Genomic DNA, 18,966 nt, shown 5'->3' on the forward strand with positions numbered 1-18,966 from the left:
TGTCAGGGTCACCGCAGGGAGTTCTGGGAATGCCTGGGCCAAAGGGACACAGAGCTTTAACCTCATGTTGTCACATATAGTACTGTATGTAGCGCGGCCAGCAATGAACGCGACGACTGCTTTTGGCTAATCTCAGTGATCCAGCTAATTTAACCGCTTCTGACTGTAACCTGCCCAACCGATTTTATCCTTTGCTCTGCTAGATCCCTCATGACATTTCTGGTAAATGGTAACTGGACTGCATTCACATAGTGCTTTTATCCGAAGCGCTTTACAATTAATGCCTCTCATTCACCCATTCACACGCACACACACACACTCACACTCACACACCAACGGCGATTGGCTGCCATGCAAGGCACTGACCAGTTGGTAGCTATTAGGGGGTTAGGTGTCTTGTTTAGAGACACTTCGACACACCCAGGGTGAGGGAACGAACCGGCAACCTTCCAACTATTACACTGGGCCGGCCAGCAGAGGATGGGCTCGCCCTCCATAGCCGGGTTCTTCCCGAGATTTCTTACCATCTGGCAGTTTTTTTTTTGGAGTGTTTTTCATCCCACTGGGGAGTTTTTTCTTTATCTCAATTGCTCACTTTTTGGGCAGTTCAGGCCTGGTTTATTGCTCTATTTTCCTTTGTATTCCCACTGTGAAGCATCTCTGTGCCAGTGTCTCTGTGAAAACCGCTACACAAGCAGCACTGAGCTGAACTCCCTCTCACGCGTGTGAGAGCCTCAGGTGTAAAGTGTTTTGCTTGCGCTCCCAGCCCATCAGGTCTTCGGCCTTGTCAACATTTCCTGGGCGAAGGAGTCGATTTTGCCGCCGTGAACTGGCAGAGCTGGCTACAAAGCGAGCGCCAGTCCTCGAAGGAACTGGTCACACGCACAGTCTGCTGAGCGAAGGCTAATGGTCACCCACGGCTTGTTTTTTAGGCACCGGCTCAGTTTGCGTTTTAACCGATGGTCACGTCCCTTCCCGGACTCCGTGGCGTTGGTTCTCGGTGCAGTGTTCAGTGAACCCGGTCACAGGGTTCAGGAGCGCTGTTTTCGCCACACGGACGGCCCGGCGCAGGTTTGAAATGTTCTTGACAGACATTTGAGACGCGGAGAATGGGGTGTTTGTTTGGACGCGGTGTGCTGGAGGGTCTGTGTTCTGCCGGCGTTACCAGCAGGTCTGTAATCGCTGCCTCATTCACAGGCCGGTTGCCATGGCGTCCCCCACTGAAAAGCCCCGGAGATCTTATCATCAGCAGAGCTTTTCCACCCCATTTATCTCCTCGGGAACACACAAGTCCCAAATAATTGGGCAGGGGGACACCAAGACTCTTTTAAATGAGCACAGGCTGTAAAAGTCTCTGTGCTTTTCACACCGTTCTCTGCAAACTCTGGAGACTGTCATGTGTGAAAATCACCAGAGACCAGCAGTTTCTGAGATACACAATCCACCCTGTCTGGCACCAACAATCATTCCACGGTCAAAGTCACGGAGAGCATATTTTTTCCCCATTCTGACATTTTATTTGGTCTGAACAACAGCTGAACCTCTTAACTGCATCTGCATGCTTTCATGCATTTAGTTGCTGCCACACGATTGGCTGATCCAATATTTTCACTAACAAGCTGGTAATAAATGGCTCACTGAGTGTATGATATGATGCAATCTCCAAAGATGTAGCTGTGAGCAATGATTCCTCAACCATTCCATAATTATTCCATAATTATTCCTTGGAATGGAGCTGGCGTGGGCGGGGAATTTCTTGTGTGGCTGCAGCTACAATTTATTTATAATTTATTATACAGTGAGTCACATTTCATCTGGCCATTTGAATTAATCCCAGATTCATCCTTTCCTCTTTCCTTATTGTGTCAGTGCTCTTTTTCATCCCCAGGAGCAGGGCAGGGTGTCGTGTGGGGGGGGGTCTGGCTGGAGGTACCACACCCCCCTGACTTCATGGTGCATTTTTGTTTCTCTGTGTCACTGCGGGCCATTATCTCCAGTCCCGCACGCACACACACACACACACACACACACACACACTCACTCACACACACACACACACACACACACTCACTCACACACACACACACACACACACACACACTCACTCACACACACACACACACACACACACACACACACACACACACACCAGGCAGGAAGTGCTGCCCAGCTGCCTGAGCCGTGTGGCAGTGTGAAAGGAGCACAATGGCTAATCAAGCTCCCGCCTCCAGCCGCTCCGCTCTAATCAGCCGCTCCGCTCCAATCGGCCGCCGGGCGATCCTAAAAGGGCATGGCTGCCGCGGCGACAGCCTCTGGCCGGCGTCCAATCAGCAGGCAGGCGCGTGGCCGACAATGCATGCCGGGAAGCTGGTTTTGTTGTCTCACCCCCCCCGTCCGCTGTGTTGTTCGCCGCTCCACCTAGAACCTTCTTTGGGGGGGGGAAATAAATGTGGGAAACAATTGGAACTCGCGTAGGCTGGGGGCGTCGAACAGACGCCGGGTACGGGGAGGGTGGGGTGTGTGTGTGTGTGTGTGGGGGGGGTTTAGATTTGCGGTACGTGCGCTGGCTGGTTCTCTCTGACCTCACGCTGAGACGGGCGGACCGGGAGGAAACCGGGTTGTACGTGATCCGCAGCCCCTGGGGAACCGGCCTTGTGTTTAAGAACCCGGCCCGGCGGGGTACTAAGAGCTGGTTCTGAACCAGATTAGTGCCCCTGACCCTGTAACGCTGTACTACTTCACATACACCTCAAGACGCTGCCTTTAAGACCCGAGAACCTCTTGCTGTTCTGTGTCCTCTGTTTATCTGCGTTTAGTGACCTTGGAGTTATAAGGTTCTATCTGCGTTCTGAGTACTTTTTAGATATTTTGAGATATGAGAACACAGCAAAAGTGAAAAGCAGGACAGTTCTTCTTTCACAGATCTAAATGACAGACACCCTAAAAGTACTGTGAATGTACAATATCGAAATACTGTCAAATTGCCCTATGTACAACATATTTATGACACTAACTTATCTTTGTAAAAAATGTAAATTCGAACCATATAATTCTATGGTCTCGAAAAAATTTTTTATCAATCAGTAGAGCAGGGAGATTCACACACACCCACATGCTGCTTGCAGGGAAATTAATTCGATTAGGGAGATATGTTTCTATTACCTGAAATAGTATTTCCTTTACTAGCCTCACATTGCCTTTGGAGTATGTTTAGTGGACAGAGGCCATTTCTGCAGGCGTTTAAGTGACATTTCTGGTGTGCCTGGTTTAGGCAGCACCACATCCTGGCTTCTTCATCAGGCTCAATGTGGGCAATGCGGTAATGCGGGTTGCCTGGGCGGGCGTGTGAGCGTAGCAGCGTGGCAGCGTAGCAGCGTTCTGGCACATTTACCCGGAATGAACTCAGCCGACCTTCCCATGACCCCGGCTGGCCTGCATGCCAACTTCAAAAACAACTTCGGGAACACTCTGTATGGTCTCATCACTACGGTCTACCTTTCTTTTTTTTTCTTTTTTTTATAAAGAAAAAACATTTTCTGTAAAGAAAGTAGCGGTTTGATCTGGTTTGGCGTGTCCGGGCTCGCCGCCCCATGGAGACGCACCGGCCCGCAGACGTCCTGAATGTCCCGCGTGTGTGAAACGGGACGTCTGCGGACCGTGAGGGGTGCTGCTGTGCCCGCGCCTGCCGTAACATCGCAGTGAAGGCGGGCAGAGGCACGGAAAAATAAATTGGAAACAATGTTTTGGTTACCTTGTTTCACCCTTGCTTTATCAGAGTGTACCTGATGCCAGCTCACGTTCCTATTTTTATCTCTGTCTTACTGCATCTTTCTCTTTTTCTCTCTTTCTCACACACCCGCACACACACACACACACACACACATACATTCTCCGTCCTGCTTTCTCTCTGTCTCACACACACACACGCACACACACACATTCTGTCTCTCTCTTTCGCTCTGTCTCACGCACATACGCACACCATCATACTTCCTCACACACACCGTTACACTCTCTCACACACACACACACACACATACACACCATCATACTGTCATCATACATCATACATTCAGTCATCATAGACACCATTATACTCTCTCACACACACACACACACACGCCATTATACTCTATGACACACCATCATACTCTCTCTCACACACACACACACCAGAGATAGAGAGATATACTGTAGGTGAGGAAAGTGAGTGACTGGCAGGTGTGTTGGGGTGTGCTGGGGGGGGGGGGGGGGGGCTTCGGGAGTGATGTGGAGAGTACGGAGAGCTTTGTACGTAATGGAAAAACATCACTCCTCAAGATTAACATGAAACACAGGAAATGCTTTCAATTGAGTCTGATTGCTGTTCCCTTTTTGTGCTGTGTGTGTGTGTGTACATATGTGTGTGCACATTTGCCTGTATGTGCTTGTGTGTGTGTGTGTGTGTGTGTGTGTGTGTGTTTGAACTTGCTTCAGTGCTATTTTAAACATTTGTGGAAATCATTATTAAATGTCCTGGAAGCGATGAGCTTTTATGAATGTTATTTATGTGCGTTTAGAAAAGTGAATTGTGTTTTTTCCCAGCATTCTCGTGTCCAATAACGCACCCCTTCCCCCGGAGAGAGCCACTCTCGGGAGTTTAATTATGTCTCTCTTCCTCTTCAATCTTCCTGTTCCATTATTTTAAATTCAGCCACTTCAACTTCCATCATATTTCATATTTCATAAAGAGGAAATCAGGTAAAAACTAATTTACCATTTGCTCCTATTCTCCCTATTGTCCCAGAAGAGCCTTTGATGAAGCAAACCATTTTCAGGGTTAACCTTGCAATTATAATTTCTCTTGTATCCGCAAATTCATTGAAAATTTTATTTTTAGTCTGGGTTCACTGAACATTCAGCACATTCAGGTGCACTTTGTGTTTGGTTGGTCGAGCCAGCCAAACACCAGGCCGGTGGGGTCTATAATTGCCTCCTCATGGTAACTGACATTACAACTGCTGTGTATTTGGGTGGTAAAAACCCAACACAGATACATAAGACACTGACATATGCTTTTATAACCCTCAAGTGTCCATAGCTCTCATCACTCTCTATTATGTAGCTGCATTGGGCTTTACCACTCAACTATCCAGCAGTTGTAACGTCAGTTACCATGGAATTGCCCTCTTTGGTCTAAAGCTAACATACTTTTCGTTTGCCAGGCTAAAAATGCAGATGTCGAAATAACTCTAAATAACTTCATCTGGCTCTGTTCTTCTGGGCAGAGTTTTTCGATAATCTGCTGCTAATGCTAATCCCCACTGTCTCTTGAGCGAAGGCGCTTTTGACCCGTTCTCTGTCCTTTGGCAGCGCTCTTTAAGAGACGGACGAGTTTCTTCGACTAATTGAACGGGCCTGGCGGCGGTACTGTGTGGAGTAATGTGATTTATTTTAACTTTTTACTTCAGTAAATCTCTACCAAAAAAAGTCTACAACAGGACAGTGGAAGATAGAAAGGGAGAGACAGAGAGAGGCGTGCGTCCTTTCACATGACTGTACTTATGAGAGATTAGAGATCTCAGGTGTGACGTGATTCAAGTCAGGGAATACCTGAAAAGACATTAAAACGGAGCGCAGTGCCCGCGGAGAAGGCCGGGGAGGACATGGGCAGGAAATGGAGGGAGTCATTAACTGGGAGAGGTAACACAAGGGGGTAGAGAACGTTTAGAGTACGACGATGATGCTGAGATGAGAAGATGGCAGTGAAAGACAATTTAAGCTTTTTAAGCCATTTAAGACAAATGTTCAATCACTCTATAAGTATGCAACCAGTAGAAGTGATTAACAGATAACAGACAAACAAACTGGCTAAAGCCCTAACCCTTGCTGTTCAAATGAGCAATTTAAAAATCAACGTTACCGCGTCTAGAGGAAAGTCCGCAGCGATACTAAACACCTGGTCAGAATGATGCACTTACTGACTAATGACAACTTTCGCGAGTCTAATATACGCTAGCGTCGCTCTGACACGCCTATTTAAATGGCCTACAATTGCTCACAAGCAATATGAAATCAAAGCTAAATGGGGGGGGGGGTGATGTACAGATGAGAGAGGAATATAATGTATAATAGTAATAATTTGTTATTTAGCTGAGGCTTTTATCCAAAGTGATATACAGTTGATTAAACTGAACAGGGGACAATCCCCTTGGAGTTAGGGTCCTTGCTCAAGGGCCCGACTGCTGCACTGATCTTATTGTGGCTACACTGGGGCTTGAACCACCAACATCCTGGGTCCCAAGGCTACAGGCCACAGGAATGGAACATCACGAGAACTTCTTTAGTTCCCTGAGGTAATTCTGTCACCATGGCAATTCAGAACAGCTCTTAGAGCACTGCATTATGGGATGGAATAGCCCCCATGCCACAGATGGAATTAGAGAGGAATGAAACGTCGTGGAAATGAAAAGTACATTGCCATTTTCGAATCACTCTGTCGCCATGGCAATTCAAACCTGTTCTTTATGGACGGAATTTAAGATTTGTATTGATACGCTGAAACGTGCAGTACATAGCCTCTCCTTTGCTGGCCTCTCTGAAGTAGAACACTTACATAACCAACCTCCAACCGCCCCCCGCCCCCCCCCCCCCCCCCCCCATCGCACCCCCACCCCCCCACCTTCCCTCCATCTTCACAAACACACCTTAGACAGAATGACATCTGTGATGTTGACATTTCTGATGTTGACATTTCTTCAGCAATCAACCATCAAACCCTGACCTGCTTGGTTTCATACCTGCTCCTGTAATCTGTCATCGCTCCCTTCTTATCTCCATTTTCTCCTCTCTCGCTGCTTCCAAGGATTAACCCCTCCCCCCAGGGCACTCTCACACACACACACACACTCTCACACACACACACACACACACATACACACACACACACTTCACCTCAGAACCTCTGTATCTGCGCTCTAAAATCAAGCTCATTATCTCTCTGTCTGCGTGTGACTGTTCCACTGCCGTGTGCTCTCTCGTTTGACATTATTCCTGAGTGATTGGACCGTATGTTATCTGTGCATGTGTGTGTTCTCGCTGTCCATGGGGTCTATATTTTTGCACTGTGTACTTTTCTTGGTTGTCTTGTGTGTGTGATTAATACTGTCTGTGTGTTGCCTGTGCATGTGTCTGCATGTATGTGTGCTTATCTGTTAGATATGTGCCTGTGGTTTTTTTAATTAGGTTATCTGTGTGTGTGTCTGAGTGAGTGTGTGTGTGTGTGTGTATGTGTGTGTGTACAAACAGCACCGTTCGTAAGACTTGTCATGTCAGAGAGGGCTTCCTTGAGTTGGTAGCCTTCCCCGTACTGACCGAGGAAGGGCAGTGGTCAATGATTCACTGCTGGTTTTTTCGCTGTTGTTCGATCTTCATTAGAATAAGGAAAACAGGCTTCTTGGCTTGTCTTTTCCTGTTTTACACAGAACGGCATTCAATCATTATTGCTGCCCCTGGTACGGTGGGTCAGAACTTCCCAGCACTGTCCCAGGAAAGGTTATCTTGGCTGGATTCAGCACATAGGGTATGAACCCGGTGACATTAGTGATGTCATAGATTTCCTGGCCAGGGCAAGGAAGAGTCTGCTGCCTCTTGCCAACTAATGCATTGTGGGAACTTGGCAGTGACCAGCAGGGCTGTAGAGATGTGCTTTACCTCGTTTTTTAAAAATGAATGCGAAAAATTTGGAAAGTCGTGAAACTGCCATACAAAATATTTGATCAACCTACAATGAAGATGTTTTTGAGTTTTTCATATGATCTTGGAGCTTTTGATTTGTGTTCCATACTGATTGAATTAGAACCTCTGAATGCAAGGACACAGTACAGGGCTGGTGCTTTAATGGGGGATGGTATAGCACTGTATTTTTTTTTCAGTCGGCGTAAGTACACTTCTCCCAAAATCAGTACTGGTGTTCCCACTCGGTGTCAGAATCGGAACGGACCAAACAGAGTTGTGTATCTCACATTCCTCCCCATAGCTTGTGTAGTGTATCTCTACTCCTCCCCATAGCTTGTGTAGTGTATCTCTACTCCTCCCCATAGCTACCTGGCTTTGTGTGCGGTGTGCATCAGCACTGACTCAGATTGAGCGGCTGGAGTTTTCTGGGTGAAGCAACTGCCTCATTGTTTCATTAATGGCCGGTATCGTGTTGCAGGACTTTGTGTAATTACCCACCAACTGAGTTTCTCTGCTCTGTTTCCAGTGCAGCCTCCCTGAGTCAGGACGATAGTTTATACCCTCTTTAGAGAACCTGTATTGTGTGTTTGTGTGTGTGTGTGTGTGTGTGTGGGTATGTGTACTGTAGTTATGTGGAAGTGTTATTGTGGAAGTATACAAGGTCATGCACAAAAGTGTCTGTTGGTGTGAATATGTACAGTAGGTGTGAGACTGTGTGTTTGTTTATGTTGACTGTGTGGTGTAGATACGTGTACATGTGTGTGTGTGCTTGTTTATGTGAGAACGGGTTTGCGTAGGTGTGCGCAGATGTGTTTGTGTGTGTGTGTGTGTGAGAGAGTGTGTGTGTTCTGCCCTGGTTGGAGCAGAATGCACACAGATCCCAGAGATACAGGCCTTGTTCCTCAGGGAAGCGGAGAGGGCCCCCGGCCCCCCGTGGTCATCTGGAGGGACCGTCTGCTGCTCTGGGGCTGATAAGGGGGCTGTTATGGCTGCGCTGGGCCTGGGCAGCAGTGCCCCTGCGCCGGGGCAGGCTGGGGGGCGGGGTGGGGAGGTCTGGAAGACGAGACTCGGCCTGGGTGGTCTGTACAGGGGAAGAGCCCCAGCATCACAAAATATCTGATGAAATACTCTGAGACATGCCCGCTGTTTGACCGGCCGTTTCAAAACCTAGCTTGAGCTGGTCAAACCCGAGTTGAGTATGGAGCGGGGGTCTGAACTGGTAAACCAGCTGCCAGCTTCTGAAACGGTGTGACTTCTGCTCTTCTTCATGCATGTCCAGCTCTGTAATTTAGTCTAGCTGTGCACTCAGGAGCTCAGGTTGTGCCAGGTTGTACCTGACCAACCTGAACTTTGACCTGGCCGGCTCCATACAGACCCCCACAGGCCCACAGTCGCACAGGGGGCGACATGGCTCAGGCAGTAAGAGCAGTCGTCTGGCAGTCGGAGGGTTGCCGGTTGCCGGTTCGATCCCCCACCCGGGCGGTGTCGAAGTGTCCCTGAGCTGGTCGGCGCCTTGCATGGCAGCCAATCGCCGTTGATGTGTGAATGGGTGAACGAGAAGCATCAATTATACAGCGATTTGGATAAAGGCGCTATATAAATGCCTGCCATTTACAGTCCATTCTGTCCCCCTCTCTCTCTCCAGGGACCTGAAGCTGGACAACATCCTGCTGGACGCCGAGGGCCACTGCAAACTGGCCGACTTCGGGATGTGCAAAGAGGGCATCCTGAACGGCGTGACCACCACCACCTTCTGCGGGACCCCCGACTACATCGCCCCTGAGGTGCCCCCCTCCCCCACCATACCACCCCCCCCCTCAGAAACAGGCTGAAAAAAGGCCCTCCTCAACAAATTATATCTCACTTTTCTTTACTCAGCTGCCACTGCTGACCCCCCCATCCATTCACTGGGTCCCCCACTGAGCCTAGACTATGTGCCACAATAAACTATCAAGCACTGAAACTATAGCAGAGGTCCAGCAGGGATCACTGTTGTTGATTTTACACTGTTGTAAAGTCACCCCCCACCCTCCCACCCCTCTCTCAGATCCTACAGGAGCTGGAGTATGGCCCCTCGGTGGACTGGTGGGCCCTGGGGGTCCTCATGTACGAGATGATGGCGGGCCAGCCCCCCTTCGAGGCGGACAACGAGGACGACCTGTTCGAGTCCATCCTGCACGACGACGTGCTGTACCCCGTGTGGCTGAGCAAGGAGGCCGTGGGCATCCTCAAAGCGGTCAGCAGTCTGTTCCTCTCTCCTTTTTTCGTAGCCGCCCCTCGGCGCCCCCCATTCCCCGCTCTGCGTCTCGGAGGCGTCCCCTCCATCCCTCTGCTCCTCTCTCTTACTTTACGTGACGTTATATTACTTTGCATTACATTATTTACCTGATGCTTTTATCCAAGGCGACTTGCAGACTGTATTGGCGTCCACCAATGTGGGTTTAAGAGCCTTGCTCAAGGGCCCAACAGCTGTGCGGATCTTATTGTGGTGACACCAGGGCTTGAACCACCGACCTTCTGGGTCCCAGCCATGCATCTTAGCTTGGCTACAGGCTGGCATGCATTACATTAAGTTACATTACATTATCTAGCTGACGCTGTTATCCAAAGTGACTTACAGCTGATTAGACTAAGCAGGGGCCAATCTCCCCCTCGAGCAATGTGAGTTCAAGCCCCTTCTCTAGACCCCCCCCCCCCGGCTGCTCTGTTTCTCCTTCTCCTCCTCCTCTTCCACGCCTCTCCAGCTCCTCTGCTGGAAGTGTCCTCTCCGTCCCATTTCCCCTCCCTCTATTCTTCCTCTCCTCCCTTCCCTTCTCCTCCCTTGATTTCCTCCTGTCTTCCCTTCCCCATGTGTTCTCTCTCTCTCCCTCTCTCTCTCACTCCCCCTCTCTCTCTGTCTCTTTCTCTCTCTCTCCCCTCTCTCTCCCTCTCTCTCACTCCCCCTCTCTCTCTGTCTCTTTCTCTCTCTCTCCCTCTCTCTCACTCCCCCTCTCTCTCTGTCTCTTTCTCTCTCTCTCCCCCCTCTCTCTCCCTCTCTCTCTCCCCCCTCTCTCTCCCTCTCTCTCCCTCTCTGTCTCTGATTAATTGGTATCTGATTCGCTAAGTGCTTTACACTGGGGGAGTTGAGCTGGAGTTTGTGGGGCCAGGGCACCAGTTACAGCAGGCCTGAGAGAAATCACAGTTCTTGTGGGAAAAGAACAAACTGTTTGTGTTCACTGGTGGGTTTTTTTCTGGATTGCGTAATCCAGGGGATGGGGTTTGAGGGCTAATCTGACTGTACACTCCCCCGCCCCCCATCTCTCTGGCCATTACAGGAAGCTCCATGTAGGGATTGTGATTGCACATTTTCCTTCCATTACGTGTGTGTGTGTCTGTGTGTGTGTGTATCTGTGTGTTTGTGTGTGTGTGTGTGTGTGTGTGTGTGTGTGTGTTTGTCTGTGTGTGTGTGTGTGTGTGTGTTTGTCTGTGTGTGTGTGTGTGTGTGTGTGTGTGTGTTTGTCTGTGTGTGTGTGTGTGTGTGTGTGTGTGTGTTTGTCTGTGTGTGTGTGTGTGTGTGTGTGTGTTTGTCTGTGTGTGTGTGTGTGTGTGTGTGTGTGTTTGTCTGTGTGTGTGTGTGTGTGTGTGTGTGTGTGTGTGTGTGCGTGTGTGTGTGTGTGTGCGTGTGTGTGTGTGCATGCACCTCTGGGCTTTATAACCTCCTTTTCCATAACATATCCTGAGTTTACTTTGGCTGTTCTCTGCCTCTCTCTAAAGCCTTGTGGGAAAGCGTGCGTGTTTGTCTTGGACAGCTCAGTCACAACACGGTCCATCTTGTTCACATGTGCATCTCATGACCTGCTCCTGGGTCCTGCGGGTCAGCCCCTGGACCTTTCCTGTAGCGCGACCATGAGACTGATGAGGCACTGGCTGTTCACTGTCTGTATTCACCTGTAATGTAGTGTAGTATACTACATAGATCGAAATGGTTCTGCTTGTTGTAGTGTATATTTCACTTAAATTACCCCTGAGAAAGTGGGGAAGTCATATGATGGGGTAGGTAGATCACATGACCAGGGAAAAATCAAACCACCTGACTCTGGATTCTTCACATTGAGTGTTCTTTCTCTCTCTTAATCTGGAGCTGAATCATTCCAGTTTTATTCAGATTTTTTAATATTATTGACTCAAAATCCCATGGCATTGGATGTTTTGTCCATGGGCAAAACGCTCGCTCATGAATATTTCTTTGGATTTCTGAAGCATAATACCAGAAACTGATTTTATTCTTATCACACATAAGAAAGTTGAAAGCTTGCCGTGTGGTTACTGTACAAGATCTGTGATGAAATACCCCGGAATGATCACATAACAGGGATAATAGCTCAACAGCCCTCATGACAGAGATCACATGAACTGTAATGGGCGTGGGTCAGAAGGTCTGCATTGATTATGTAAGAGGTGATTATTGCGTAATAATGACTGGTTGATTACGGGGCGACATGGCTCAGGCAGTAAGAGCAGTCGTCTGGCAGTCGGAGGGTTGCCGGTTCGATCCCCCGCCCGGGCTGTGTCGAAGTGTCCCTGAGCAAGGCACCTAACCCCCAAATGCTCCTGACGAGCTGGTCGGCGCCTTGCATGGCAGCCAATCGCCGTTGGTGTGTTGGTGTGTTGGTATGTTGGTGTGTGTATGAATGGGTGAATGAGAAGCATCAATTGTACAGCGCTTTGGATAAAGGCGCTATATAAATGCCGACCATTTACCATTTGGTTGATCAGTAGGGGCCCCAAAATTAACCCTTACTAGACATTACACTACATTAATGGCATTTGGCAATGCAGGGTTAAGGGCCTTGCTCAAGGGCCCAATGGCTGTGCAGATCCTATTGTGGCTACACCGAGATTAGAACCGCCGGCCTTGCAGGTGTCAGTCATGTACCTTAACCACTACGCTACAGGCCGCTACAAGACCAGTATGTAATCTGCATAAACCTCCATGGCACACGATTGCACACCCCTGCTCTATGGAGACAAGCGAAATAACCATTTTGTCTGAGAGTGAAGGGTAGAACAGCTATGGAGCTCACTGACTGGGGGAGTGGGATTCAGTGGAGCAGGGCGAAATGTGGAGATGCTTGTCTCCACAGCGCTGCCATATTCATGACAGTAAAATTTAATTCTGTTTCATTTGTATAGCCCTTTTTACAGACGTCACAAAGACGCTTTACAGAGTAGCAGAAGCAGAGTAGCCAAAGAGCAGACACCACACCTAGCATCCCCCAAAATAGCATTGTGAGGTAAAAAAAACTCCCCAGTGGGAAGACATCTCAGGAGGAACCGGGCGATGGAGGGGGGAGCCTATCCCCCTGCGGGCTGCCGAGGGGATTTTAGGAGCTCATCTCCGGGGGAGTGGGAGAGAGCGGCAGCTAAGGGTGTAGTGTAGTGGTTAAGGTACATGACTGGGACCCGCAAGGTCGGCGGTTCTAATCCCCGGTGTAGACACAATAAAATCCGCACAGCCGTTGGGCCCTTGAGCAAGGCCCTTAACCCTGCATTGCTCCAGGGGAGGATTGTCTCCTGCTTAGTCTAATCAACTGTACGTCGCTCTGGATAAGAGCGTGTGCCAAATGCCATTAATGTAATGTAATGGCTGTGGTTCTGCGCTCCTCACCCTCCGTCCCCCTCTCACTCTTCTCCTTCTTCCCCTTTTCCCCTCTTCCCTTCTTCCGCTCTCCAGTTCATGACCAAGAGCCCCAACAAGAGGCTGGGCTGTGTGGTGGCGCAGGGAGGCGAGGAGGCCATCAAAGCCCACCCTTTCTTCAAGGAGATCGACTGGGTCCTTCTGGAGGCCAGGAGGGTCAAGCCCCCTTTCAAGCCCCGCATTGTGAGTGTCCTACGCCAGAGAGTGTGCACATGCAAATATATACACACAAACATGCACATACACCACACACAGATATATACACTCACACAACACACACAACACAGATATATGCACACACACACACAGATATACATACACACACATGCACACCAATATATACGCACACACACATGCACACAGATATATACACGCACACCACACATGCACACTCACACAACACAGATACACACACACACATATATACACACACATGCACACAGATATATACACACATGCATACAGATACACATACAGTGTGACCACACCTAGACCACAAGTTGGACCACCAATTTACTCTACCGGCCGAACCAGCTTTAACCAGCCACACATACAGTCCCAGTCAAAAGTTTGGACACGCCTCGCTTTTCTGCTTTTTCTGATTGATGAGAGAGGAAATGAGACATCAAAGGATTCACATTACGAATGCACATACCTCAGATCCTTGATGACTAAAAACCATTTAATCCACAAATGCGTTTCATACTGTATCAGCATAATTTATCGCTGAATCAAGTCCCAACCCCCAGTTCCCATAGAGATCCAATTAAATCCAGAGTGGTTTTAGTATCGCTTGAGATATCCAGACTCTGGTGATGTTGATAGATTTCATGGCATACAAATATATGCAGCGAAATACAAAACATGACTATTTCATTTGACTTTATGTTAATGTGCCTCAAACATTGAAATGTATAAAAAGTGTCGTAATTGATACATGGTAAAAATGTATAAATTATAGAAATACTCTTTAATAAAAGCTGAGAATCTTCATATTGACCACATGTGAATTGTTTGATGAAAAAGAGAAAATAAAACATTTGACTGGTACTGTACATATTCACACAAATATACATTATTTAGATGCACGTCTGTTTACTATTCTATATCTAAACACACATATACACAGTCAGATTCACTAAAACCTGCATAGTATAGTATAGACATATATACATATATGCTGGCAGGCATACATTAACTACATTACATGTGTGCACGTGTAGTAAAACTCAATCTACTTACATGTGTTTTCACGTGTACATGTACTCAGTTCACTTTGAGTGAAGACAGGATCTGATTGGCTAGACCAGGAGGAGGGTAGACGATGTCTGTTAACCTCACCCGGCGTGAGACAGATGTGACCTTTTCTTTGAGGTTCCTGTGGCAGAGACTGACGCTCGACGCTGAGAAATTGAAAGTACACCCAACGGTCGACCTGGGCCTTCCTCTTTCTCCGCGCCTTGCGGCAGGGAGCGCTTGTAGTACCGTAGCTCGTGTACCACTGCCGACGTCGCCCCTCCCGTGCTGCGGTCTGGGAAGGGGGAAACAGAGGCCGCCTGTGCCTGAAAGAGACTGCGGTTACCCGGTTGCTCCCCTTGCCATCGTGACCTCTGTGTGAACCCCGTAGCCCAGGCAACGGCGGAGCATTAACCAAACAGAACTTCGATGTGTAAATTATAAAAAGCGAAAGTGCGAGGAAGAAACAGTGCAGTTTTTCCTCGTTGATCGAACACAGAACTCAGACGTGTACATTATAATGAGTGACAGGTTGAAGAAAGTCTTGAAGGCCTGATGTACTCTGTGGCATGTTTGCCTAATGCTTAACCGTCTCAGTGTTTCTATCTTGTGCCAGAGATGTTCACAATTAGAGGCACGTTTTAAGATCATGACGGTTAGATAGCACCTCAATCCGAATACTGTGTATCAATCCGAATCATTCTGATAACGGTCGTCTACAGTAGGGACGTGGTGGCATGTCGAATTCAAGAACGAGAGAAAGGCCCCCATGAAGCAGAGAGGCTGGGTGGGTCAGGAAGGCCCACCCCACCTCACCATTGATCTTTGTTAAAGATACTACAAGGAGCCAAAATGGCTCTACATTCCTCGTGCATGAATTCATTTATAAGACTCTTTTGTCCAAGGTGAATTACAAGGTCGCTCCACGCCAAACGAAAAAAAAAAATGTTCTGTTGCTATAATTATTACAAGGGGACATTCCATCACATTCCAGAACACCGTAGCACGTTCATTTGAGTAGGGGAGAGGAATCTGTCGGGGGGTTAGAACAGGAAGGAACATAGAAATTGTCATCTCGAGTGTGATGAACGGCCTTGAAGGGGCTCTTGCTGAGTCCCTCTCTCTCTCCGTCTCCTTCCCCCCGCACAGAAAACCAAAAGGGATGTCAACAACTTTGACCAGGACTTTACGCGTGAGGAGCCGGTTCTAACCCCGGTGGAAGACGCCATCATCAAGCAGATCAACCAGGACGAGTTCAAGGGCTTCTCGTATTTCGGGGAGGAGACCCTGTCCTAAACCGTCTGACCCCAGCTGCCTTTTCCGTTTTCCCCTTAACCCGTCTTCCCCCCCCAACGCACTCACACTCCACTCACTCGCTCACACGCATGTGCACACACACACACACACACACACACACACACACATACTCCCGGAATCGCGGTCTCCTCAGCCTGGCGTCAGAACTGCCCCTCTACAGAACCCATCTCACAGTCTTTCCCCCCCCCAATCACTCCATTCCTGTCCCGTGTCCGCACTTCCTTTTTCTACATGTGTGTTTTCTATTTGTGTACAGGACAGAATAGGACAGACCTTTTGGGCATCACTCCACTCCTTGTCTGCCTGGCTCCTACATTCTGACTTTTTTTTTCTTTTTAGTTTTCTGTTGTAGAACGTGATGCAGAGGTGTGTTTGTAAAGGAAGTCCCACCCCCTCTCCATCGTAACCCTGGTCCAGTCGCAGACAAACAAAGCCAACAACATAACATAACAAAACAAGCATAAAACCCGCCGTCCAGACCTTGTCTGTCTCAGCAGTAGGCTGATTGTGGCACATCTTCTTTATCTCCGGATGTGCTTTTGGGGGTCTGGGTTTTGCAAAATGTTGAAATTACCTGAATACTCCCTTACAACACTTCCTGTCTGACTACGGTCATAATCCAGTGTGAATTAGCTGGCCTAAATCCTGCAATGCGTTGCTCCATCTCAAAACACATTTCCATAGAGCTGATTATCACAGGGAAAGCAGGGCCAAAAACTTTCTGAATGAGAAGGGGTCAATGTCCTGTTGCACCGCCTTTGGCTGAGGCTTTGCTGCAGCAGGTTCTTGCTGTCCAATCAGAGTGCAGAGAACACCATTTGTCAGCAGTGTGTGCAAACTGAAGCCAGCCGCCCTAAACACTCAGTAACCTCATTCAAAATGTAAAGCTTTATTGCTGTGTTTGCGAGCAACGGTTTCAGTGCTGGACTTCCTTGACCACACTTCTCAAACTTAATGGAGTTTGTGCTGCCACCTTTTTGATGTTTTGTTTTTATTTGTTTTTAAGTCCTGTTGTGCAAAGTGCATCATCCCCAAAGAAGGTTTTCAAAATGAAAAATACTATTTTTCGTAACAGCTCCTTGTAGCCACAGAATTGGCGGGTCCTCTTATCGAATGCACTACGGTAACCAAATTGACAGTACCAGTGATTGTACTAAAGTGTTAGGTGTATATGCTCACACTATCGAAAGCACCAAATGGGACTCTCAGAATTTGAAATCATCCAGTGAAATGTATTTCTGTAGATCAAAATTTTGCAACACTGACAATAGTTAATGTACAGTACAGTAAAATGCCTTTTTCGTGTGTTGGGGTAACATTTTGTGGACAATGTAATGAAGTTAAAAACAAAAAAAATGGTTACCTACTGTAGATATGCTCATAGTGTTATTGTAGTTTATTTCTGAATATTCCTCATATGGTATTTCTGTTTGTGTGCGCGCGCACGCGCGCGTGTGTGTGTGTGCGCGTGTGCATGCATGAATGTGTGTATGGGGACGTGTGTGTGTGTGCCCGTCTGTGTGTGCCATGCATGAGTCAGCATGAATGCGAGTGTGTGCCTGTGTGTAGAAGTGCCCACTTGAAACCGTTTTATTTTATTTAGTCTTTTTTTTTTGGTTCATTTTTTAAAAATGATTTTACTGGATTGTGTTGTTGCTTAGCTTTCGAAATCCTGAGCAAGGTTTCCTTGCTATGCAGCAAGACTCACTATTGTGGGTGGCAAAGCCAGCACCTAGATCCCAGTACCTTGCCCTCTCTGTACAGATGAGACTTTGTATATAATCTTTCCTGAAAGGCCTGTGAAGATCTTTGAAAATAGAGGTATCAACCGTTGCATGGTCAGGCATATAATATTATTGTGTAATTCTAGTCTATGAAAAAAAGATACCAGATATGTCCATGTGCAATACTCTGTATGTGTTTGTGTTTATTTCGATTTGTTTTGGTTTTGTTGTTTTTTTTTCCCCCTCCTGATCTGTATATGTATTTTTTTTTAATGCATGTTTTTTGTTTGTTTGCCTCATCCTTTTTGAATCTCTGTCGATCTCTGTACCGATTTCTTGCCTCCGTTCCACCCCCCCAACCCCACCCCCCACCCCCCTCATTCTTCATCTTCCAGGTTTCAGGGCTTTGTGCACTATAGAACAACCCCCACCTGCTGCCACCACCCCACCCCCCCCAAAAAAAAATGTAGTCCCAGTTATTCGTTTTTCTCACTGACTGGCTCAAAATGGCCGCCAATGGGACCCAAGACATGCCCCTGGTGCACTTCCCACCCAAACTCCACCCCGTTATGGATAGTTAATTCCAAAAAATAAGAAAAGCAGAGTACAGCAGATTGATTGTAACACACTTGTGTATTTCGATATGATTATGATAATATGATTTCATTCATATTTGGATGTTCCAACCAGAAATCAGCAGGAGCCCAAAAGCTGCTATGGTTTGATCCGTTATCTGTAGGGGGTGGGGGGGTCAGTATGTCACACCTCAACAGTCCCAGGAAAAAGCAGCCGCGCAGCCAAACATGCCAAAGAGCCTGCCGGAAGGGTCTGTCGGTCTGTCGTCGATGCTTTCGCTAGTACGAGCCGTCTGACAGGGCTGCTGTGGAGGCTGAAGACGAGGGTCGTGTTTGTGTAAGACGGGCACTTTACTGTCCACAAAGCGGGAGAGGATGGTGGGAGGGGGGGGAATGGAGGGAGAAATGAAGAACTGAACGGGTGTGAGGATAGCTGGTTGTACATGCTCACGTTAGAAGCCAGTGTAGCTTTGGGTGGGGTGAGGGGTGGGGGGGTGTGAGCAATCTCTGGTGTAAAATCCAGCTATGACGATCTTGAAATTGCCAGCCACCAACAGTTTCAAAACATAGCTTGAGCTGGTCAAACCATGTTGAGTACAGAGTTGGTCTGAACTGGTCAACCAGCTGCCAGCTGTTTTTAAAACCTAGCTTGATCAGTTTATTTTTTCCAGCAGGGATCACAGGTCTCTTGTATTATCAAGTGCTCCCTGTCTCTCAGTGC

At 47.9% G+C, this 18,966-nt stretch overlaps 1 protein-coding gene across 2 annotated transcripts in view; it reads left to right on the plus strand.

Annotated features, from left to right (window-relative positions):
* Window positions 1-18,664, plus strand: part of prkceb (protein kinase C, epsilon b) — a 121,051-nt gene extending 102,387 nt beyond the window's left edge. For both annotated transcript variants that reach the window (XM_061227669.1, XM_061227670.1), the window contains exons 12-15: window positions 9,362-9,500; window positions 9,764-9,952; window positions 13,430-13,576; window positions 15,779-18,664. In XM_061227669.1, the coding sequence (XP_061083653.1) occupies window positions 9,362-9,500; window positions 9,764-9,952; window positions 13,430-13,576; window positions 15,779-15,925 (622 nt within the window). In that variant the 3' untranslated portion in view covers window positions 15,926-18,664. The remainder of the gene's footprint in view (window positions 1-9,361; window positions 9,501-9,763; window positions 9,953-13,429; window positions 13,577-15,778) is intronic.
* Window positions 18,665-18,966: the final 302 nt, after the last annotated feature.

The sequence above is a fragment of the Conger conger genome, chromosome 18 (assembly GCF_963514075.1).
Source record: "Conger conger chromosome 18, fConCon1.1, whole genome shotgun sequence".
NCBI classification, from domain to species: Eukaryota; Metazoa; Chordata; class Actinopteri; order Anguilliformes; family Congridae; genus Conger; species Conger conger.